At 45.1% G+C, this 24,181-nt stretch overlaps 1 protein-coding gene across 1 annotated transcript in view; it reads right to left on the bottom strand.

Moving 5' to 3' along the window:
* mrasa (muscle RAS oncogene homolog a) overlaps positions 1 to 24,181 on the bottom strand; it is a 58,562-nt gene that overhangs the window by 4,189 nt on the left and 30,192 nt on the right. Inside the window, exons 3-5 of the mRNA XM_078403320.1 lie at positions 20,683 to 20,836; positions 6,404 to 6,503; positions 4,850 to 4,929 (exon numbers count right to left, since the gene is read on the bottom strand). Coding sequence (XP_078259446.1) covers positions 4,850 to 4,929; positions 6,404 to 6,503; positions 20,683 to 20,836 — 334 coding nt within the window. The remainder of the gene's footprint in view (positions 1 to 4,849; positions 4,930 to 6,403; positions 6,504 to 20,682; positions 20,837 to 24,181) is intronic.

The raw sequence follows: 24,181 nt of genomic DNA, 5'->3' as shown, positions 1-24,181 counted from the left end.
TGCCTCAACTATCTCCTCTGGCAGCTTGTTCCATACACCCACCACCCTTGGTGTGAAAACATTACCACTCAGATTCCTATTAAATCTTTTCCCCTTCTCCTTAAACCTATGCTCTCTGGTCCTCGGTTTACCTACTCTGGGCAAGAGACCCCGTGCATCTAAACTCTTTTCCCCCTCATCTTAAATCTATATCCTCTGGTTTTTAGTTCCCCTACCTTGGGTAAAAGACTCTATGCATTCACCCATATTATTTCCCTCATACTTTTGTACACCTCTCTACGTTCATCCTTCAACCACCTAGTGCTCCAAGGTATAACGTCTTAGTCTGTCCAACCTTTCCCATTAGTTCAGGACCACGAGCCCTGGCAATATCCTCATAAATATTCTCTGCACTCTTTCCAGCTTAATGATACCCTTCCTTTGGCAGGGTGACCAAAACTGAACACAATACTCCAAATGTGGCCTCACCAATGACTTGTGCAACTCTAACATAATGTCCCAACTTCAATATTCAATACCATGACTGATGAAGGCCAATGTATCAAAAGCCTTAACATGCTATTTACCTGCTCACTTTCAGAGAACAATGTACCTGTGCTCTCGGAACCCTCCGCTCTACAAAACTCCCAAAGACCCTACCATTCACTGTGTAGGTCCTGTCCTGGTTTGATGTACCAAAACGCAACACCTCCCACTTATCTGCTAATGGCATGATGGCTTTCATAACGAGCTAATGGCATGTTGACTTTCATAATGAGTTAATGGCATGTTGGCCTTCATAACAAGAGGATTTGAGTACAGGAGCAAAGTCCTTCTGCAGTTGTATCGGCCCCTGGTGAGACCACATCTGGAGTATTGTGTGCAGTTTTGGTCTCCTAATTTGAGGAAGGACGTCCTTGCTGTTGGGGCAATGCAGCATAGGTTCACGAGGCTAATCCCTGGGTTGGAGGGACTGTCATATGAGGAAAGATTGGAAAGGATGGGCTTGTATTCGCTGGAGTTTAGAAGGATGAGAGGGGATCTTATAGAGACGTATCAAATTATAAAAGGACTGGACAAGCTCGATGCAGGAAAAATGTTCCCAATGTTGGGGGAGTCCAGAACCAGGGGCCACAGTCTAAGAATAAAGAGAAGGCCATTTAAAACTGAGGTGAGAATAAACTTTTTCACCCAGAGAATTGTGAATTTGTGGAATCCTCTGCCACCGGTGGAGGCCAATTCACAGGATGAATTTAAAAGACAGTTAGATAGAGCTCTAGGGGCTAGTGGAATCAAGGGATATGGGGAGAAGGCAGGCACAAGTTACTGATTGTGGATGATCAGCCATGATCACAATGATTGGCGGTGCTGGCTCGAAGGGCCAAATGGCCTCCTTCTGCACCTATTTTCTATGTTTCTATGTTTCCATTAAACCCCATTAGCCATTTATCAGCCCACTTGCCGAACTGATCAAGATCCTGCTGCAATTTGTGATAACCATCTTCGGTGTATAAAAAAATACCACCCACTTTAGCGTGATCTACGGACTTACTAATGACTCCTTGCACATTCTCATCCAGGGTGGCGGTTGATTGCTAAAACACTCTGGATTGGCCACTCTATTGCAAGGTGATCCAGTAGGATGGGTGATGGTAAAACAAAATAAGCTAAAACCCCAACTTTAGCAGTCTGTCAGTGTTTTAAATTTAACGATTCCCTCCCCCATCCATCTTGTCGTTACTCTGATTAAGTTGGGTGGCACACGGCTTAATCATTGACAAAATCATTGACCAGATATTGACGGAAATAATATTGGCGACAGCCAAAGAATGCTTGCAAAGACAAAACCCGAAGTCTCATCAAACAATTTGAGCTCCTTTTAACCCCAATAGCGAAGCTGGACATTGGCAAGCTGGGCAGAAGGGCCTGTTTTACCCAGAGAGCTGTAAATCTGTGGAATTCTCTGCCACAGAAGGCAGTGGGAGCCAATTGACTGGATGTTTTCAAGAGAGGGTTTAGATATAGCTCTGAGGGCTAAAGGAATCGAGGGATATGGGGGAAAAAGCAGGAACAGGGTACTGATTTTGGATAAGAAAATAACTGCAGATGCTGGTACAAATCGATTTATTCACAAAATGCTGGAGTAACTCAGCAGGTCAGGCAGCATCTCGGGAGAGCAGGAATGGGTGACGTTTCGGGTAGCGCAGCGGTAGAGTTGCTGCTTTACAGCGAATGCAGCGCCGGAGACTCAAGTTCGATCCTGACTACGGGTGCTGCACTGTAAGGAGTTTGTACGTTCTCCCCGTGACCTGCGTGGGTTTTCTCCGAGATCTTCGGTTTCCTCCCACACTCCAAAGACGTACAGGTATGTAGGTTAATTGGTTGGGTAAATGTAAAAATTGTCCCTAGTGGGTGTAGGATAGTGTTAATGTACGGGAATCGCTGGGCGGCACGGACTTGGTGGGCCGAAAAGGCCTGTTTCCGGCTGTATATATATGATATGATATGATATGGGACCCTTCTTCAGACTGATTTTGGATGATCAGCCATGATCATACTGAATGGCGGTGCTGGCTCGAAGGGCCGAATGGCCTACTCCTGCGCCTATTTTCTATGTTTCCGTGCTGTATGAGACTAAGCTGTCACATTCTCCAGTGTCTAACAGTTTAAGGACAAACATGTCATTCCCTGAACCATTACAAGTTAACTTGCATGGAGGATCTGACGTGGGCAACGCACATTGCCGCACTGGTGGGTAAGGCTAAGCAGCGCCTTTACCACCTTAGACAACTGAGGAAATTCAGAGTGTCGCTGAGGATCCTCCATTGCTTCTACTCTGGGGCTGTAGAGAGCATCCTGTCCGGCAACATTACAGTCTGGTTTGGGAACAGCTCTGCCCAGGACAGGATGGCCCTGCAGAGAATAGTGCGTTCGGCAGAACGCACCATGGGAACTACACTCGTCCCCCTGCAGGACCTATACATCAGGAGGTGCAGATCCAGAGCAAGCAAGATCATGAGGGACCCCTGCCACCCCAGTAACGGACTGTTCCAGATGCTACGGTCAGGCAAACGCCTCCGCTGTCACGCTGTGAAAACGGAGAGGATGAGACGGAGCTTCTTCCCACAGGCCATCAGGACTGTCAACTTTGATAACCCCAGAGACTAAATTTTTGTCGACACTTTTTGTGCTATGTTTAGTAACTTATTAACTTTATTTATATGCTGTAACTGTAATTATTTTTGTGCACAACCCGCAGGCATTGCCACTTTCATTTCACTGCACATCGAGTATGTGTATGTGACAAATAAATTTGACTTGACTTGACTTGACTTGACTTGACTTGGTACTAATTTCATGCTCCATCCATGTCATCAAAAAAATCGCAAGATGTTATTGAGAAAATGAGCTGGCTGTTTGCTTGGGGCCCTTGCCAATATTCTTCTCTTGCCAATAAAAACAAAATCTTTTGAGCCATTGAGGTCTGTGGGAGTTACTGTCCACAAACTGATATCTCATCTGCCTGGAACAACAGTATTTACGCTCCAGATGTAATTTATGGGCTGAAAACTATTTCAGACCCAGGGTGTTATATAAATCATTGTTTTTTTTCTTTATATGGAAAGAATAGCCACCTCAATTAATTGATACTGATGGACGCAGTCAATAAACAAGCTGCATTAGCATTAGTTTTAGAGATACTGACTCGGCCCACCGAGTCCGCGCCGACCAGCGATCTCCGCACACTAACATTATCCTACACACGAGGGACAATTTACAATTTTACCGAAGTCAATTAGCTACAAAACCTGTACGTCTTTGGAGTGCGGGAGGAAACCAGAGCACCCGGAGAAGACCCATAGGTTCGCAGGGAGAAGGTACAAACTCCGTACAGACAGCCGTGTCTGTGGCACTGTAAAGCAGCATCTCTACATGTGTGCCGCCGTGCCACCCCACAGATAATATTTGATACCGAGTCACATACTTAAGAGCAAGTTTTGACAGTTTTTTTATTTTTTAAATGGAGAATGTTTAGATAGGGGAAGTTGGGGGAGGGAATTCCAGAGTGTAGAAGTTAGATAATGACGTCGTTTGGAGATGTGTCAAAAGCAGCCATTATGAGAAGAAAAAAAAACGGTGACACCCAAATTTGTTCATTGGAGTGGGCTGTGAATTAACTTGTTTATATCTTATGTTTTTCCTCAATGCTGAATCAAGGAAGGAGGCATGGTCATAGAAAAACACAGCTCGGTTGGAAGTTCTCCATGGGAACGTTCTGGGAAATGGAATGGCTGGGATTAGCTTGCAATGTGCAAGGCTTAAAAATTCAAATAAGGAAAATAAAAAATTGGTTTTCCATCCCCGCTTTTGGCCGATGAGGGACTGTTCACAACTCTGAACTTAACACAAACATTCCTTGAAATATTATTCCGTTGAGTTTACTTTAGAGATACTGCATGGAAACAGGCCCTTTGGCCATGCCGACCAACGGCCATCCATACCCTGGAGGCCATTTTGTTTTTTACACAGAGGTGAATTAACCTAGAAACTTGCACGTCTTTGGAATGTGGGGAGAAAACCGGATAACCCGGAGGAAACCCACACAGCCAAAGGGAGAACATACAAACTTCAGAATGTATGGACAGCACTCGTAATCAGGATCGAACACGGGTGTCTGCTGCAGTAAGGCAGCAACTCTACCGCTGCGCCACTGTGCCACCCTAAACTGGTGATAACATCCACAAGTTCCCGGAGAAAAAGTACTGTTCATTCATGGCATTTTCCTTGCTTTAGAAAGGTTCCGACAGTTCATGCAGAACACACAAAGTGAACGATATCACTGGAGTCTGATCAAGTTGAAGGCACCTACCTTATGACTCTGACAAGATCATGGAAAGCTTTGTCGACATTCAGAGGTGGATCCTTTGCACTAGTCTCGATGTAAGGTATCTTGAGCAAGAGAAAAAGATTTCCTGATTACTAACAATGAGACACAGAAAGGTAAAACATGACAAGTTTAGTTAAGTTTGGCTCAGAGATACAGCGTGGAAACAGGCCCATCAGTCAAACAAGTCCACGCCAACCAACGATCACCCCGTACACTAGCACTATCCTGCACACGAGGAACAAGTTACAATTTTACCGAAGCCCATTAACCTACAACCCTGTACATCTTTGGAGTGTAGGAGGAAACCGGAGTGCCTGGAGAAAACCCAAGCAGTCACGGGGAGAACGTGCAAACTCTGTACGGACTGCACCCGTGGCCAGGATCAACCCGGGTCTCTGGTGCTGTAAGGCAGCAACTCTACCTCTGCGCCACCGTGCTGCTCCCCTATGTGAAATGCAAGTTCTGGACTACGTAACATTGCTTCAGCCATCAGGAATGGGGTAAGAGTTACAGAAACAGCCAACACGTTGCATCCAGTACTTTTGTAATCAACATTAATGAAAATGGCAAAAAGTTACTGCCATTTCCTTGATCCAGGAGGCCGTCTCCCAAAATGTGGACATGGAAGTGGGAAAACGTGATTAGTGACAAAAATGGGAATTCCATAGAGAAATGCCCAACACTTGGGAAGCAAGAAACAAATCAGTTTTAACAAGGTGGGGCAGCAGTAGCGTTACTGTTTTACGGAACCAGAGACCCGGGTTCGATCCTGACTACGGGTGCTGTCTGTCAGATGTTTGTACGTTCTCCCCCTGACCTACGTGGGTTTTCTCCGGGTGCTCCGGTTTCCACACAAACTCCAAAGATGTACAGGTTTGAAGTTAATTGGCTTGTAAAATTATCCCTAGGGTGTGTAGGATAGTGTTTATGTGCGGGGATCGCTGGTCGACGTGGACGCCGCGGGCCGAAGGGCCTGTTTCCGCGCTGTATCTCTAATCTAAACTAAATTAAATTCTGAAACGTCACCCATTCCTTCTCCCCAAAGATGCCGCCTGTCCCGCTGAGCTACTCGAGCATTTTGTGTCTATCTAAACTAAAAGATAAGCTGGGCACATAACTGATTGGTAGAAACTGAGGAGAGGTAGAGAAGATTTACAAAGATGCAGAGGAGAATGAATATGCACCTGGCGTGTGGCCTGATGCAGTGCTTGTTTTAAAGTTAGGCCTGATACAAATTAAACTTCAACGATCTCCTCGACTGTTAATAATACTGAAAAAGATCCCTGAAGGACTGGCCTTCCAATTTGCCCTCGGTCATCTTGCAAGGTGCCAAAGTTTCATCTTTATTAAACAACATGGCCGGAACGAAGGTGAAGATAAATAGGTCAGGGTGAAAAATCACGGCAGTATCTGGGTTTCTTATTGATGATCCTCTTACACAGGGCAAGTTAATGTTACTTATTAATAAAAGGATAGCCTCAGCAGTCCTATCTATCACTGAAAATGTTGAACAAAGTTTCCTTTGACAATACTTACATTGTATTTGGCTGCCATCTCTCTTCCTTGATCGCTTGTCACCTTCCGCAAGTGCATCAAGTCAACCTTGTTGGCCACCAGAATCATGGGGAAAGACTCCCTACAATAGTTGGACAATGACCAACATTAAGCAAGTGCAGCAGCATTATGTTCAACAATGTTCCATGTCAACCCACTGACCAACTTCCTCATTCATAAAGTCAATTAGTTTGTCAATTGTACCGTTTACAGAATATGTTTCATTAAAATAAAAAAAAGCCTTCTCGAGAAGATTGGAAGTGGATTTGAATGTCCACTGCTTTAGCAAAAATGTTCAATCCATAATTCAATCAAACCAGTTCAATGATTCGGACAAAATGTGTAGGAAGGAACAGCAGTTGCTGGTTTATATCGAAGATGGACACAAAATGCTGGAGTAACTCAGCGGGACAGGCACCATCTCTGGTGAAAAGGAATGGGTGATGTTTCGGATCGACACCCTTCTTCAGACTGAAAAATCACGTCTGAAGAAGGGTCTCGACACGTAACGTCACCCATTCCTTCTCTCCAGAGATGCTGCCCGTCCAGCAGAGTTACTCCAGCATTTTGTGTCTAAGTTCAGTGATTTCACTGTTCAATGGATTAACAGTTAAGTTTAATGGAAAAGCCCATTGGGTTAATCTGCAGAGCCGGCTGGTACAATTGCTGGTACCATCTTCTGAGTGGATAAGAACTGCTGTTAATCGTTCTATTAGTTAATGACGCAACCGGAAGAACGAGTGGAATTCAGGCAAGATCAGGGATGATCGCCAAGGAGTAGGCATGACCACCAAGACAATCAGGTCGCCAACTTTCTCTCCAGTTTAGTGTTGTCGGCAAGAAATCCTAGTGGGTGATCAAAATTTATACATGGAACAACAACCAATTAGCACTAAGGCCGCGAGAGAGGTGGGCAAACAAAAAGTAATGAACAGGAGGAAATAATGCTTTTTACATCTTACTTTTTCACAACAATGATCAAATAAGAAGCAAGGAATCACAGAAATGATCAAATGAGAAGGAAGTCTTTATATAAATAACTTTGTATGAATTTCTCATCCAGGCCACATTATCTATTCAGTCAAGTTCCAAAAATCATTCCTCATAATGACCTAACACGAAAAATAAGTTCATGTGATAGGAACAGAATTAGGCTATTCGGCCCATCAAGTCTACTCCGCCATTCAATCATGGCTGATCTATCTCTCCCTTCTGACCCCATTCTCCTGCCTCTCCCCATAACTCCTGACATCCGTACTAATCGTGAATCTATCTAGTATAAGAAAATAATTGCAGATGCTGGTACAAATCGATTTATTCACAAAATGCTGGAGAAACTCAGCAGGTCAGGCAGCATCTCGGGAGAGAAGGAATGGGTCGAGACCCTTCTTCAGACTGAATCTATCTATCTCTGCCTTAAAAATATTCATTGATGGCCTCCACAGCCTTCTGTGGTAAAGAATTCCAGATTCATCACCCTTGGACTAAAGAAATTCCTCTTCATCTTCCTAAAGGAACGTCCTTTAATTGTGAGGCTTTGACCTCTTTTCCTAGACTCTCCCACTAGTGGAACCATTCTTTCCACATCCACTCCATCCAGGCCTTTCAAATGGTGAATGTATTTTTTCTGGAGAGTAATAAAAAATTAAAAGGCATAAGATGATGGCAGTAAGTCAGTTGATGGCATCCTCTCTGCTGAGATTCCTCTGATTCTTGATTCAACTCCCACTTCTGAGACATGAATACAGAAAGATTCCCGTGGTGTGGTACTGAATGGGAGCTGCATTGTCAAAGGTGCCTTGTTTTGGCTAAGCCATTAAATCAATACCCAGTCTGCTCTCTCGGATGGATGTAATAAAATATCCTTTCCTCTATTCTGTAGAAGAGTCGGGGTGTTATAACTGGCCTCCTGGCCGATATTTATCCTTGAATCAACATTTAAAACAGACTGTTAGCACATTATCTCATTGTTGTTTGTGGGAGATTGCTCTATATAAATTGGCTGAATTATATCCTGACTACGGGTGCTGCACTGTAAGGAGTTTGTACGTTCTCCCCGTGACCTGCGTGGGTTTTCTCCGAGATCTTCGGTTTCCTCCCACACACCAAAGACGTACAGGTATGTAGGTTAATTGGCTGGGTAAATGTAAAAATTGTCCCTAGTGGGTGTAGGATAGTGTTAATGTGCGGGGATCGCTGGGCGGCACGGACTTGGTGGGCCGAAAAGGCCTGTTTCCGGCTGTATATATATATGATATGATATGATATGATAAGAGTGACTACACTTTAAAGGTACTGAACTGAAACACTCTGAAACATTCCGTCAGGGATGTAAAAGGCACATTGTAAATGTGGGTCTTTCGTTTTTAATGATAACCAGAAACAATTAACCATCTGAACACTATTAAGTTATACCGCATTGAGTGGTTTTATTGGAGATATATACAGGAATTTTGCTGTTATCATAGCCTGCTGTCAGGATTGGGCCATTGAAAACTGATGGCACAATTATAAAAGGAACTAAAATCTTTTGCAGAGCTCCCAAATTATCAAAGCAATTTAGCTAGTTTGTGGTCAAATTATACTGCATTAAAGGAAATCAGGTGCTTAACTGTGTAAGATATATTCCATTATGTTGGCAAGTATAGATTCCTATCAGTCTTGGCCTTTCGTTCAGCCAAACAATGTTGCCAGTCAAAGCCAAACAAAGAATAAAGGGCCTGTCCCACTTAGAAACATAGAAAATAGGTGCAGGAGTAGGCCATTCAGCCCTTCGAACCTGCACCGCCATTCAATATGATCATGGCTGATCATCCAACTCAGTATCCCGTACCTGCCTTCTCTCCATACCCCCTGATCCCTTTAGCCACAAGGGCCACATCTAACTCCCTCTTAAATGTAGCCAATGAACTGGCCTCAACTACCTTCTGTGGCAGAGAATTCCACAGATTCACCACTCTCAGTGTGAAAAAAAACTTTCTCATCTCGGTCCTAAAAGACTTCCCCCTTATCCTTAAACTGTGACCCCTTGTTCTGGACTTCCCCAACATCAGGAACAATCTTCCTGCATCTAGCCTGTCCAACCCCTTAAGAATTTTGTAAGTTTCTATAAGATCCCCCCTCAATCTTCTAAATTCCAGCGAGTACAAGCCGAGTCTATCCAGTCTTTCTTCATATGAAAGTCCTGCCATCCCAGGAATCAATCTGGTGAACCTTCTCTGTACTCCCTCTATGGCAAGAATGTCCTTCCTCAGATTAGGAGACCAAAACTGTACGCAATACTCCAGGTGTGGTCTCACCAATGCCCTGTACAACTGCAGCAGAACCTCCCTGTTCCTCACATTTCGGAGGACCTAACATGGTCCAATAACACTGCTGCGCTGGTCAAGAAGGCACAACAAAGACTGTTCTACTTAAGAACACTGAAAAAGTCTGGTCTACCCCAACAGCTGCTGACGACCTTCTACCGCTGCACCATAGAGAGCATCCTAACACATGGCATCCCTGTGTGGCACCTCAGCTGCACGGAGGCAGAAAGGAAAGCTCTACAGCGGGTAGTCCATAGTGCTCAGAGGGCCATCGGAACACAGCTACCAGACTTGGAGGGCATCTACAACACACGATGCCTCAGAAAAGCCACCAGCATCCACAAAGACTCTTCACACCCCTGCAACAGTCTGTTCAAACTCCTTCCATCGGGCAGACGATACAAGGCCTTCTACGCCCGCACCTCCAGACTCAGGAACAGCTTCATCCCCAGGGCCATAGCTGCTATGAACCGGTCCTGCTGAGCCGGATGGCCACAACGCATAGATCAACTTGCACTTTACCGTGTCTAAAAACTGTTCCAACTGTTTCGTTTCGTTGGGTTGCTGTTAATTACTTAAATTATTGCATCGTATGGGAGGCGCATTCCCAATCTCGTTGTACCCCTGGGTACAATGACAATAAAGATATATTGTATTGTATTGTATTGTACTCAAATCCCCTCGCTATGAATGCCAACATACCATTTGCTTTCTTCACTGCCTGCTGCACCTGCATGCCTACTTTCAATGACTGGTGTACCACGACACCCAGGTCTCGTTGCACCTCCCCTTCTCCTAATCGGCCACCATTCAGATAATAGTCTGCTTTCCTGTTCTTGCCACTTAGGCGATTATTTTTGGCAACTACAGGCGATTAGGCTGTCGCCACATGGGGTGTCGCCTATATGGTTGTGAGTAGTCTCCAAAGAGTCGCAGCGTCTTTCTGGTCACCGCTGGATTTTCAGAATGAAGGAACATTTTTGACGACAGTGGGTTTGATGTAGCCTGAAGTAGGTGCTGTCGTAGATTGTCGCCGGTTGTCGTATGTTGTCGCCAGGTGACGTAGGTTGTCGCCGGTGCTGACTCCATTGGTGAATTCCATTGGTGACTACCTACGTCAACCGGCGACGGGTACAGGCGTCAAGGGAAGTCAAGTTGCGCCAGGCATTGGGAAAACCCAAGTCCACAGAAGTCAAGGTACAACTGCCAGTCGCGATGCTGATGAATGAATTCCACGTACACCTATATCGGCGACAATCTACGGCAATGTACAACCATGGCGGTGACCATACCGGCGACAGCCTACGACAGCTGGCTACCATCGGCTACAGTTTACGTGACAAGCTACGCCAGGGTACGTCAGTGGCGCCTCCTGGCGAACGCCTGTGGTCATGGGACTAGGGCGTGGACATTGTGCATTTTCTCTTGAGGACTTAGTGCAGCCTGGCTCCCAGGAGAAGGAAGGTGCAGCCCAAGGCCAGGGTCCAACACCCATACCCACCCACCAGGCAGGTGGAGACTGAGGGGACCCAGGAGTAGGAGGAGGCCCAGTAGGAGGAGGCCCAGAAGGAGGAGGCCCAGAGGGACACCAGGGAAGTGGCCCCTGTCCGCAGCCTGGACTGGTGATGTCTCAATTGTAAGGGGACCCCAAGGTGGCTCCTTACGAGTTCAGTGGTGAACAAGTCTGAACTTGAGACTGAATTTTTAATATGATTACCCATGTATATTTTTGCACTTGTATTCTGTTAAAAGTTTGAAGTTTATTAAAATTTATTGAAGTTTATTACAATATTTTTGTATGTTCTCATCAACCTTTTAAAAAAGAAATGTTTGTTTCAATCTAAATAAAGGAAATGCTTGACATTTTTACGGAAAATTGATGTATGAAGTTATTGTCTTTCAGAGTAGTTTCTGGCATCACTTTCAAATAGTCATGATGCAGGATGATTGGAAACCCTACCATACACCCCCTTTTATAGGGAAACTGGGTGAACCGTGAATTGTCTTCAGTTGTCTTCAGTCTTCGTGATCGTAGCTTGTCGAGGCTTGTCGCGGGTGGACGCAGGTTGACTTCGGTTGTCGCCTCTGTGGTCGTAGGTCGTCGTAGGTGCGGTTGTAGGTATGACGTCCTACTCGTGACGATTGGGTCACCGGTTGTCGGTAGCTTGCCTTAGCTTGACGTCGACAAGGTGGTAGGTTGTTGTAGCTTGTCGTAGACATTGTCGTAGGGGTGTCCAGTCGCCGGTTTTTCGGTGACCTGCCACGACTATGGCAGTCGCCTAAAAAATCACCTAAGTGGGACAGGCCCTTAAGACTCTCCAACTTCTAACTCTAAGCCTGCTCATGCAATAATTAATTTTGTGTATTTTTTCGCTTTAACTGGGAAAACTACTTCTATTATCAGCCTCAATGACTTTTTGACTCAGAGGCCTCAACTGAACTCTTCCTTATCACAAATTCATATCAATTGTTAGCATAAATGTAGTACTTTCTTGATTAATACAGGTGCTGGGGTTATGGGGAGGAAGCAGGAGAATGGGGTTGAGAGGGAAAGATTGATCAGCCATGATTAAATGGTGGAGTTGACTTGAGGGGCCGAATGGCCTAATTCTGCTGCTATAACTTATAAATGAGGTCACTCGGCTGATTAAACTCACACCCACCAAAGAAAAGCCTTCTGGACCCATCTCAACATAGTGGTAGTGTGGCGCACAGTGGCACAGTGGTAGAGCTGTGGCCTCTCAGTGCCAGAGACCCGGGTTCGATCCCGACCTTGTGTACTTTCTGTGTGGAGTTTCCCTGTGATTCCCTGGATTTCCTTAGGGTGCTCCACATCCCAAAAACATGAGCCTCTGTAAATTGCCCCTGGTGTGTAGTGAGTGGATCTGAAAGTGGGATAACGTAGAACAAGTGTGAATGGTGATCGATGGTCGGCGTGGCCTGGTTCCATGCTGCATCTCCAAGCTAAATTTACATGGGACAATTAGCCCACCACCGCATCCTTGGGATGGGGAAGGAAACGGGAGGAAATTTGGAGGAAGCCTACATGATCACAGGGAAAATGTGTAAATTGCACACAAACATCTCCCAAGGTCGGGATTAAACTTGGGTCGAGGGAGCTATGAGGCAGCAGCACAAACTGATGTCCCCCGTACCATTCGATGGCTTACTATTCCAAAGAAAAGGAACCTCAGATTTTACCATTTCTAGGCCAATCTTGACAAGATTAGAGTTCCCCATGGCTTCACTTTCCATCTGATTCAATGGATCATTTATCGTGCATTTATGAGAGCTCCATCATCAGTCACATATTCCTCTCCTCAGGGATTGCTCCCTTCTCACCTCCCTGCTCCATTTTTCAATCCCCACCAATTATTCCCCACCATTTCATGGCACTTTCCCATGCAATCATAATCCTTTCAACTCTTCCCTTCTGACCATAGGGGGGGATGGAAACAATTCTTCCAAGTAAATCAGCAACTCACTTGTATTTCTCCCAACCTAGTGTCCTGCACTATTTAAACCAGCATCTGCAGTTCTTTCTTACACAGATAATACTATGCATGAATACAATCAACCCATGTGCATGTTCAACAGATAGAGCAAAGAGAAAATACCAGAGTGCAGGATATAGTTTTTCAGCATGGTAGTGCAACAGTTCCAGAGAAAAAGCATAGGAAGGAACTGCAGATACTGGTTTAAACCAAGGATAGACACAAAAAGCTAGAGTAACTAGAAGAAAACATCTTTTGAAGAAGGGTCTTGACCTGAAACGTCACTCCAGAGATGCTGCCTGTCCCGCTGAGTTACTCCAGTTTTTCGTGTTTATCTTCAGTTCCAGAGAAAAGTTCAATGTGGTAAGTTGGAAGATCAAGGCTAGTTTGTGAAAGGACCATGAGGGGAATAGATAAGGTGAATACACAGAGTTTTTTAACCAGGGTAAGGAATCAAAAACAAGAGGACATATGATCGAGGTGAGAGTAGCGAGATTTAATACAAACTCGAGGGGCAACCTTTTCACTCAGAGGGTGGTAGATATATGGAATGAAATTCCACCAAAGGTAGTTGAGGCAGGCACGATAACAGCATTTAAAAGACATTTGAACAGCTTTATATGAATAGGAAAGGTTCAGAGGGCTGTGGACCAAACACAGGGAAATGGGACGAGCTTAGATAGGACAAGTTGGGCCAGAGGGCTAGTTTCTGTGCCGTATGACTATGACTCTGTGACCATTCATGTGTTTGATATTAAAGATGTGATAGCATCACATTTGGAAAGTGGTGATATCATCGGACAAAGTCAGCATGGATTTACCAAAGGCAAATCATGTCTGACGAATCTTATAGAATTTTTCGAGGATGTAACTAGTAGAGTGGATAAGGGAGAACCAGTCGATGTGTTATATCTGGACTTTCAGAAGGCCTTCAACAAGGTCCCACATAGGAGATTGGTGTACAAACTTAAAACACACGGTATTGAGGGTTCAGTGTTGAGGTGGATAGAAAATTGGTTGGCGGACAGGAAGCAAAGAGTAGGAATAAACGGGTCCTTTTCGGAATGGCAGGCAGTGACTAGTGGGGTACCGCAAGGCTCAGTGCTGGGACCCCAGTTATTTACAGTGTATATTAATGATTTGGACGAGGGAATTGAATGCAACATCTCTAAGTTTGCGGATGACACGAAGCTGGGTGGCAGTGTTAGCTGCGAGGAGGATGCTAGGAGGCTGCAGAGTGACTTGGATAGATTAGGCAAGTGGGCAAATGCATGGCAGATGCAATATAATGTGGATAAATGTGAGGTTATCCACTTTGGCGGCAAGAACAGGAAAGCAGAGTATTACCTGAATGGTGACCGATTGGGAGAAGGGGAGATGCAACGTGACCTGGGTGTCATGGTGCACCAGCCATTGAAAGCAAGCATGCAGGTGCAGCAGGCAGTGAAGAAAGCGAATGGTATGTTGGCATTCATAGCAAGAGGATTTGAGTTTAGGAGCAGGGAGGTTCTGCTGCAGTTGTACAGGGCCTTGGTGAGACCGCACCTGGAGTATTGTGTGCAGTTTTGGTCTCCTAACCTGAGGAAAGACGTTCTTGCCTTAGAGGGAGTACAGAGAAGGTTCACCAGATTGATCCCTGGGATGGCGGGACTTACATATGAGGAAAGACTGGATAGACTGGGCTTGTACTCGCTGGAATTTAGAAGACTGAGGGGGGATCTTATAGAAACATATAAAATTCTTAAGGGGTTGGAGAGGCTAGATGCGGGAAGATTGTTCCCGATGTTGGGGGAGTCCAGAACCAGGGGTCACAGCTTAAGGATAAGGGGGAAGTCTTTTAGGACCGAGATGAGAAAACATTTCTTCACACAGAGAGTGGTGAGTCTGTGGAATTCTCTGCCACAGAAGGTAGTTGAGGCCAGTTCATTGGCTATATTTAAGAGGGAGTTAGATGTGGCCCTTTTTGCTAAAGGGATCAGGGGGTATGGAGAGAAGGCAGGTACAGGCTACTGAGCTGGATGATCAGCCATGATCATATTGAATGGCGGTGCATGCTCGAAGGGCCGAATGGCCTACTCCTGCACCTATTTTCTATGTTTCTATGTTTCTAAGCTGTTCCTGAGTGCGGTGGTACCTGCTTTCAAGCTTCAGGCTGGATATCAGTCTGCTTAGTTTAACAGCCACAGAGTGGCACATCTTTCCAATTCCTTCACAAGCAGATTATGGTGGGAAGGGCTCAATGGGCGCAGAGTGCAGGCATGGTTCCTGCAACAACTATTTCACTGCACCCACTCTCCCACCCTCTCCTCATTGCCCTGCCATCTTATTTCCTTCTGGTGCAATTCTATTTTGCTTTCCGAATACCACTGCAGGATCTGCCCCCATACCCACACCTCATCAGCCCATGTCGGATCTGAAACTCCCTGCTTGCAAATGAAAGTTGATTGGTTAAGACGCAACAAAAGCTTTTCACTGTACCTCGATACGTAGAAACATAGAAAATAGTAGGCCATTCGGCCCTTCGAGCCAGCACCGCCATTCAATATGATCATGGCTGATCATCCAAAATCAGTACCCTGTTCCTGCTTTCTCCCCATATCCCTTGGTTCCGTTAGTCCTAAGAGCTAAACCTAACTCTCTCTTGAATGATTCCAGTGAATTGGCCTCCACTGCCTTCTGTGGCAGAGAGAGGTACACATGTCAATAAACTAAACTGAACTATATTGAACTGAACTGGGTTCAGGCCCTGCCCCAGGGATGTGCATCTTTGGACATATTTTCTTTCAGATATGATGTTAAATAGTGACCGGTCTAGTCTGATACGGATGTCAAAAAATATAAATTCTGGGCTCCATCCCAAGACAAGTAGGTGAACACTCCTCCACTTCTTCAATATTTGCATCTCAATGCATATTGACTAAATCAATAAACTTGGCTGTTTACCCGAGTGCTGTATATAGGACTGTGCAGTGTACATATTACTGCAGCGTTTCTTCATGGAGCTTGCGCTTCATTGATATTGATGGCCTTGTCATATCCCATGGCGATGAAGAATTCCCCATGCACAAGAAGAAAGGTAATGGGCTATTTGGACCCACAAACATGGTCCACTGGAAAATAGGACGATGGCTGATCTGCCCCAGTCCTCCTCCCTTTTACCGGGCCTGTCCTCCATAACCCTCAATTTCCCAATCTACTGAAAATGTATCTTCCTCCGTAATCCTCTAGGGTAGAGAATGCCAAGGATTCATCACCCTCCGTGAGAAGAAATTCCTACACACTGTACTTTTAATAGAACATAGAAGAGTTCAGTACAAGAACAGGGCCTTCGGCTCTCAAAGTCTGTGACAAACAGGATTTTAGTTTTGCTTAGTTTAGAGATGCAGCGCGGAAACAGGCCCTTCGGCCAACCGAGTCCGCACCGACCTACGATCCCCGCACATTAACCCTGCCCTACACTAGGGACAATTTTTACATTTGTACCAAGCCACTTAACCTGCAACCTACGGGTGCGCAGCGGTAGAGTTGCTGCCTTACAGCGAATGCAGCGCCGGAGACTCAGGTTCGATCCTGACTACGGGCGCCGTCTGTACGGAGTTTGTACGTTCTCCCCGTGACCTGCGTGGGTTTTCTCTGAGATCTTCGGTTTCCTCCCACACTCCAAAGACGTACAGGTGCGTAGGTTAATTGGCTTGGTAAATGTAAAAAATTGTCCGTAGTGGGTATATGATAGTGTCAATGTGCGGAGATCGCTGGGCGGCGCAGACCCGGTGGGCCGAAGGGCCTTTTTCTCTAAATCTAAAAAAATTCAAACCTGTATGTCTTTGGAGTGTGGGAGGAAACCGAAGCTCTCGGAGAAAACCCACGCAAGTCACGGAGAGAACCTACAAACTCCGTACAGACAAACACCCCAAGCCAGGATTGAATGCGGGCCTCTGGCGCTGTATGTGCTGTAAAGCAGCAACTCCTCTGCTGCGCCACCATGCTGCCAGTGATGCCAAGTTAAACTATCTCATCTGCCTGTACATGATCTATATTCCTCCATTCCCTACATATCCATGTGCTTATCTAAAAGCCTGTTAATCGCTGCTACCATATCGGTCTTCCCTACTATGCCTGGCAGTGTGCTCCAGGCACCCACCACTCTCTTTGTAGAAAAACAATTGCCCTGCAGATCTCATTTAAATTTTGCCCCTTTCACTTAAAGCTATGCCCTCTAGTCCTTGATATTTCCAAGCCGGAAAAAAGGTTCTGACTGTCTACCAATAGACAATAGACAATAGACAATAGGTGCAGGAGTAGGCCATTCAGCCCTTCGAGCCAGCACCGCCATTCAATGCGATCATGGCTGATCACTCTCAATCAGTACCCCGTTCCTGCCTTCTCCCCATACCCCCTCACTCCGCTATCCTTAAGAGCTCTATCCAGCTCTCTCTTGAAAGCATCCACCGAACTGGTCTCCACTGCCTTCTGAGGCAGAGAATTCCACACCTTCACCACTCTCTGACTGAAAAAGTTCTTCCTCATCTCCGTTCTAAATGGCCTACCCCTTATTCTTAAACTGTGGCCCCTTGTTCTGGACTCCCCCAACATTGGGAACATGTTTCCTGCCTCTAATGTGTCCAATCCCCTAATTATCTTATATGTTTCAATAAGATCCCCCCTCATCCTTCTAAATTCCAGTGTATTCCAGTGTACCCTATCTGTGCCTGTCACTATTTTACGCACTTCTATCAGGTCTTCTCTTATCTTCCAATGCTCCAGAGAAAAAAATCCAAGTTTGCCCAATCTCTCCTTATAGCTAATACTCTCTAATCTAGGCAGTATTCTGGTAAACCTTTTCTGCACCATCTCCAAAGCCTACACATCCTTCCCATCTTGTCCAACCCAAGTGACTATTTGCATGCTAGCCACAGAAGCAGATTGACAATCACATATTACAATCGCTCCACACTCTGAAAATCTCTGCTCCTACAGCACCATTTCTTACTCTAACTACTTTACTGGCTTTACATTGCACTACAAGTTATTCCCTTATCATGTATCTATACAATGTAAATGGCTCGATTGTAATCATGTATTGTCTTTCCGCAGACTGGTTAGAACGCAACAAAAGCTTTTTACTCTACCTTGGTACAAGTGACAATAAATTAAACGGAAATAAACTGAACGGAACTGGAATGGGGCAACCAGAAATTCCAATGAGAAACACTTTCATATCTTTCTGCTCACAACATTCCATCGTTAACTAAATCAGTTTAAGATTGGTGAATTGATACCTCTGTTCCATTTGCAAAAGATCCCACATCACTATTGTAGGAGATGCAAGTTGGTTTGTCCCAATGTCCTGTCCAATACTTAGCCCCTCAATCAACACCAAGAAACCAAGAGTACATTAGGCGTTTTTTAAGGCGACTGCCGGCGACTGTCATAGTCGTAGCAGGTCGCTAAAAAAAGGTGACTAGACCCCCCTACGACAATGTCTACGACAAACTACAACAACCTACCACCTAGTCGACGTCAAGCTACGGCACGCTACCGAAAACCAGCGACCCAATCGTCGCAAGTAGAACGTCCACCTACGACCGCACCTACGACAACCTACCACCACAGAGGCGGCAACCTACGACAACCGAAGTCAACCTACGTCCACCCGCGACAAGCTACGACAAGATATGACCCTGAAGACTGAAGACAATTCACATTTCACTCACTTTCCCTATAAAAGGGGGTGTATGGTAGGGTTTCCAATCATTCTGCATCATGACTATTTGAAAGTGATGCCATGAGAAACTACGCTGAAATACAATAACTTCATACATCAATTTTCCGTCAAAATGTCAAGAATTTCTTTTATTGATATACACACAAAATTTTTAAGAAGGTTGATAAGAACATACAACAGTGCATATAATAAATATTGTAATAAACTTCAATAAATTTCAATAAACTTCAAGCTTCAAACTTTAAAATTCAAACTTTAAACAGAATACAAGTGCAAAAACATACAAAACCTAACATCATTTATGGACACGTTACACTGATGGATGATCAGATCAAGTCCACACTTGGAATTCGCCGAAGTCAGCACCGGCGACAACCTCAATTACCTGGCGACAACCTGGCGACAACCTGGTGACAACCTACTTCCAACCTACTTCACCAGGTGACAACCTGGAGACAACCTACGACAGCGCCCACGTCAGGAGACGTTAAGCTACGCTCAGTGGCGTCAAAACAACAGTCACCGAAAAATTTCAAGCCTTCACAAAATACAGCGACGACCAGAAAAACGCTACGACTCTTTGGAGACTACTCACGACCATGCCCGCAATACTCCGACGACTGCTACTGAGGGCGTGCAGCGTAGGTTTACTAGGTTAAATCCCGGAATGGCGGGACTGTCATATGTTGAAAGACTGGAGCGACTAGGCTTGTATACACTGGAATTTAGAAGGATGAGAGGAGATCTTATCGAAACGTATAAGATTATTAAGGGGTTGGACACGTTAGAGGCAGGAAACATGTTCCCAATGTTGGGGGAGTCCAGAACAAGGGGCCACAGTTTAAGAATAAGGGGTAGGCCATTTAGAACTGAGATGAGGAAAAACTTTTTCAGTCAGAGAGTTGTGAATCTGTGGAATTCTCTGCCTCAGAAGGCAGCGGAGGCCAATTCTCTGAATGCATTCAAGAGAGAGCTAGATAGAGCTCTGAAGGATAGCAGAGTCAGGGGGTATGGGGAGAAGGCAGGAACGGGGTACTGATTGAGAATGATTAGCCATGATCATATTGAATGGCGGTGCTGGCTCGAAGGGTCGAATGGCCTACTCCTGCACCTATTGTCTATTGTCTATTAACTATTGTCTATTGACTGTGCGACAGCCTAGTCGCCAGTAATCGCCTAAAAAAATCGGAAAACTGGGACAGCGCCTTTACACTGCTGTGTGGGAGCCTGCAGTGGACAACTCTACTGCTGCAGTTCCACCATTACAATAAGATTTACAGTGGGGAGGAGGAGGAATTTCTTAGAATGGACATGAGGAGGAATTTCTTGCGCCAGAGGGTGGTGAATCCGTGGAATTCATTGCCGCAGACGACTGCGAAGGCCAGGGCATTAGGGATTTTTAAAGCGGAGATGGATAGATTCTTGATTAGCAAGGGCGTCAAAGGTTACAGGGAGAAGGCAGGGGAATGGGGTTAAGAGGGAAAAATTGGGCAGCCATGATTAAATGACAGTAGACTAGATGGGCCGAATGGCCCTAATTCTGCCCCTATGTCTTATGGTCTTGTATACATTTCATAAATTGTTAAGAGCTTTGAAACATCCAGTGAGATGCTACATGAATGGATCCGTTTGAAGCAGCAGACTAAAGAGAGATCAAATTGGTACATTAAAAAGTCCGTATGCTGACAATGGAGTTCAAGGAAACAGGACTCACGCAACATTACAGAAACGTACCTGTCTTTGACTCGAAGGATGAGCTGGTGAAACCTGTCCACATGTTCAAAGCTGGCCTTGTCCGTGACTGAATAGACGATGAGAAACCCGTCTCCTGTCCTCATGTATTGCTCCCTCATGGCACTGAATTCCTCTTGACCAGCGGTATCCAGCACTATGGTTATGGTGAGAAGACAAAAACAACAAAGATTATTGAGATGGAAATCGTTCTTTAGGCTTTAGCGCGGAAACAGGTCCTCTGGCCCACCGAGTCCACACTGACCAGCGATCACCCCCCGTACACTAGCACTACCCTGCACACTAGGGCCGATTTACAATTTATAGAAGCCAATTAACCTACAAACCTGTACGTTTTTGGATTGTGGGGGGAAACCGGAGCACCCAGAGAAAACCCACATGGTCACAGGGAGAACGTACATACTCCGTAAAGACAGCACCCGTAATCAGGATCGAACCCGGGTCTCTGGCGCTGTGAGGCAGTAACTCTACCGCTGCACCACTGTGCCATTCCCACCTTGTTCATTGCAAATTTAGTTACAGCAATATGCAAGCTAAACCTTTGGACTTTTCAGATTTCCAATTCACTATTCCAATGCTTCCAAAATGGACTGTTGAAAACAAAACGCACCTGTGATCTTGCTTACATACCCGCACAGAGCAAGACCTTTACATGGTCTGGGTGGCCCTGTGCATGTCTACAATGTTTAAAAGCAAAACAAAACAACAATGGTAAAACAGGAAAACATTTTGAGGAACAGTCACAGTGGAGCGGCACGGTGGCGCAGCGGTAGAGTTGCTGCCTTACAGCAAATGCAGCGCCGGCCCCGGGTTCAATCCCGACTCCGGGTGCTGTCTGTACAGAGTTTGTACGTTCTCCCCGGGACCTGCATGGGTTTTCTCCGAGATCTTCGGTTTCCTCCCACACCAAAGACGTACAGGTATGTAGGTTAATTGGCTTGGTAAATCTAATACGAAATTGTCCCCAGTGGGTATAGGATAGTGTTAATGTGCGGGGATCGCTGGTCGGCGCGGTCCCGGTGGGACGAAAGGGCCTGTTTCCGCGCTGTGTCTCCAAACTAACAAAAAACATAAATCACTAGATTAAACCAATTGCCCAGTTCCATGTAAAGTACGCTGCAAGCTCACAGTACAACGTGGTCTCAGTTGTTTTGTGAACATTAAGGATCTTTTTTTTTTTCAGAGACCAACCAAAGTTAATCACAGTTGTTCCCAAGTGGATGGATGGCAAATTGCTTGGCCAGGAACAGGAGCAGGCTACTCAACCCCTCAACATTGTTCTGTCATGATGGATCTCCATCTAACTCAGCAACTTTCTATTGATCAGAAGATAGATACAAAAAGTTGGAGTAATTCAGCGGGGGACACACAACATCTCTGGAGAAAAGGAATAGGAAAAGCAATAGGTGACGTTTTGGGTTGAGATCCTTCTTCAGACCCTTCAGAAGGGTCTCATCTCGAATGTCACCTATCCCCTTTCTCCAGAGATGCTGCCTGACCTGGTGATTTAGTCCAGATTGTGTCTATCTTCAGCGTAAACCAGCATCTGCAGTTCCTTCCTACACTTTCTAATGATCAGTCTCAGTTTTGAAATATCAAATGCCACTTTTTCAACCACCAGCCTACTGATGGGGCTACAGAAAGTACAGTCTCGATCCAGTCACACTGGTTTATCTCATTAGAGACACACCCTTCCCCTTCATCTTAACGAGCTTCCTTTCTCTCCCTCCCAGTTCTGATGAAAGATTTCTGTCCAGAACATTCCGCTCAGTTTCCCTTTCCGCAGATACCACCTGACCTGCTGAGCATTTCCAGAATGTTCTGCCTTCATTGAAGGTTAATCCAGATTTTCAATGTTCTTTTGGGAAGATGAATTATATGTTACATCAGGCTGTACGGGTTTAGGTTTATTATTGTCACGTGTACCGAGGTTCTGTACAATGTACAGCCAAGCACCGGTAGTCAGGATCGAACCCGGGTCTCTGGCGCTGTAAGTCAGCAACTCTACCCGCTGTGCCACCGTGCCGCCAATGTAACTGTGACGATTTTCACAACACTTGTAGCTCTCCTGGTAGTCGTAGGTTTGATATTGTGACATTTTGGAGGCACCGGTTACCCTTTACAAATGCACAATATGTTAAACGGCTGTCAGAAATAGTGCAATCTCTCCAATGAACGTCACTTGCAGGCTGTAATCCTTTCCACGCATTTTACTTGAGTCATTTGTGCTTTTGCTTAAAACTGCTGTAGGCAGGATAATTCATGCAAGCACAAAAATACCATCTGATTGTCAATGTGCCTGATACAAAGTCCTTGATATTTAAGCTTCGAAGCACATTTCAGGTAACTGCTCATCTCGAGCAGATAAATGCCATTTTTTTAATTAAGTGACTAAAAGATAACATGATGAACATTAGAGCTGTTGATGGGTGTAATCCTATTATCTTGTTCAAATTTTCCTCCACTCGGTAATCTTGGAAGATACAAGCCAAAAAATTCTGTTAATCTAACCTTGGTTGGGACTCAAAGGGGAAAGAGGGGGCCATCTCTTCTAATGTTCTGCCGATTTAATAATCAATGCTGCCCCATGATCAGAAGATGCTCGAGGCAATTGAAACCCCACCCAAAAAAGTTGCATTCTCTTCTTCCGGTGTTATTTAGTCAAGTCAAGTCAAGTCAATTTTATTTGTATAGCACATTTAAAAACAACCCACGTTGACCAAAGTGCTGTACATCAGTTCATGTACTAAGAACGAACATACAATGGCACAGAAAAATAACAGCACATACATAAACAGTTCACAGCACCCCCTCAGAGGGCCTCAAACGCTAGGGAGTAGAAATAGGTTTTGAAATTTGAAAATAGAAATTTAAACAGGAACTTCAACAATTTCCTCAGGTGTAGCTTTTGAAACTCGTCGTTTCAGTTTAGTTTATTGTCACGTGTACCGAGGTACAGTGAAAAGCTTTTGTTGCGTGCTATCCAGTCAGTGGAAAGACCGTACATGATTACAATCGAGCCATTTACAGTGTATAGATGCATGATAAGGGAATAACGTTTAGTGCCAAGGTAAAGCCAGCAAAGTCCGAACAAGGATAGTTCGAGGGTCACCATTGAAGTAGATAGTAGTTTGGGACTGCTGTTTAAACACTTCTGTTTAAAAAAGATTCCCAATAAGAGAGATCTTTTGGTTTCATATCACTTGTGTGCACAACGTATCTCTAAACATGCTTTAACAGAGTGAAATCAATTTCTGAGTTTCAAATGTAGATTTCCAGCAACCCATTTACCCAGCTCAGTTCACAACTCTGCTTAGAGTCATCGAGCGATACAGTATGGAAACAGGCCCTTCGGCCCAACTTACCCACACAGACCACCATGTCCCATCGACTCTATCCCACCTGCCTGCATTTGGCCCATATCTCCCCAAACCCGTCTTATCCAGGTGCCTGTATAAATGTTCCTTAAACATTCCATCAA

This window comes from Rhinoraja longicauda, chromosome 8 (assembly GCF_053455715.1).
Source record: "Rhinoraja longicauda isolate Sanriku21f chromosome 8, sRhiLon1.1, whole genome shotgun sequence".
Taxonomy (NCBI): Eukaryota; Metazoa; Chordata; class Chondrichthyes; order Rajiformes; family Arhynchobatidae; genus Rhinoraja; species Rhinoraja longicauda.
This window is presented reverse-complemented; position numbering and strand designations above follow the sequence as displayed.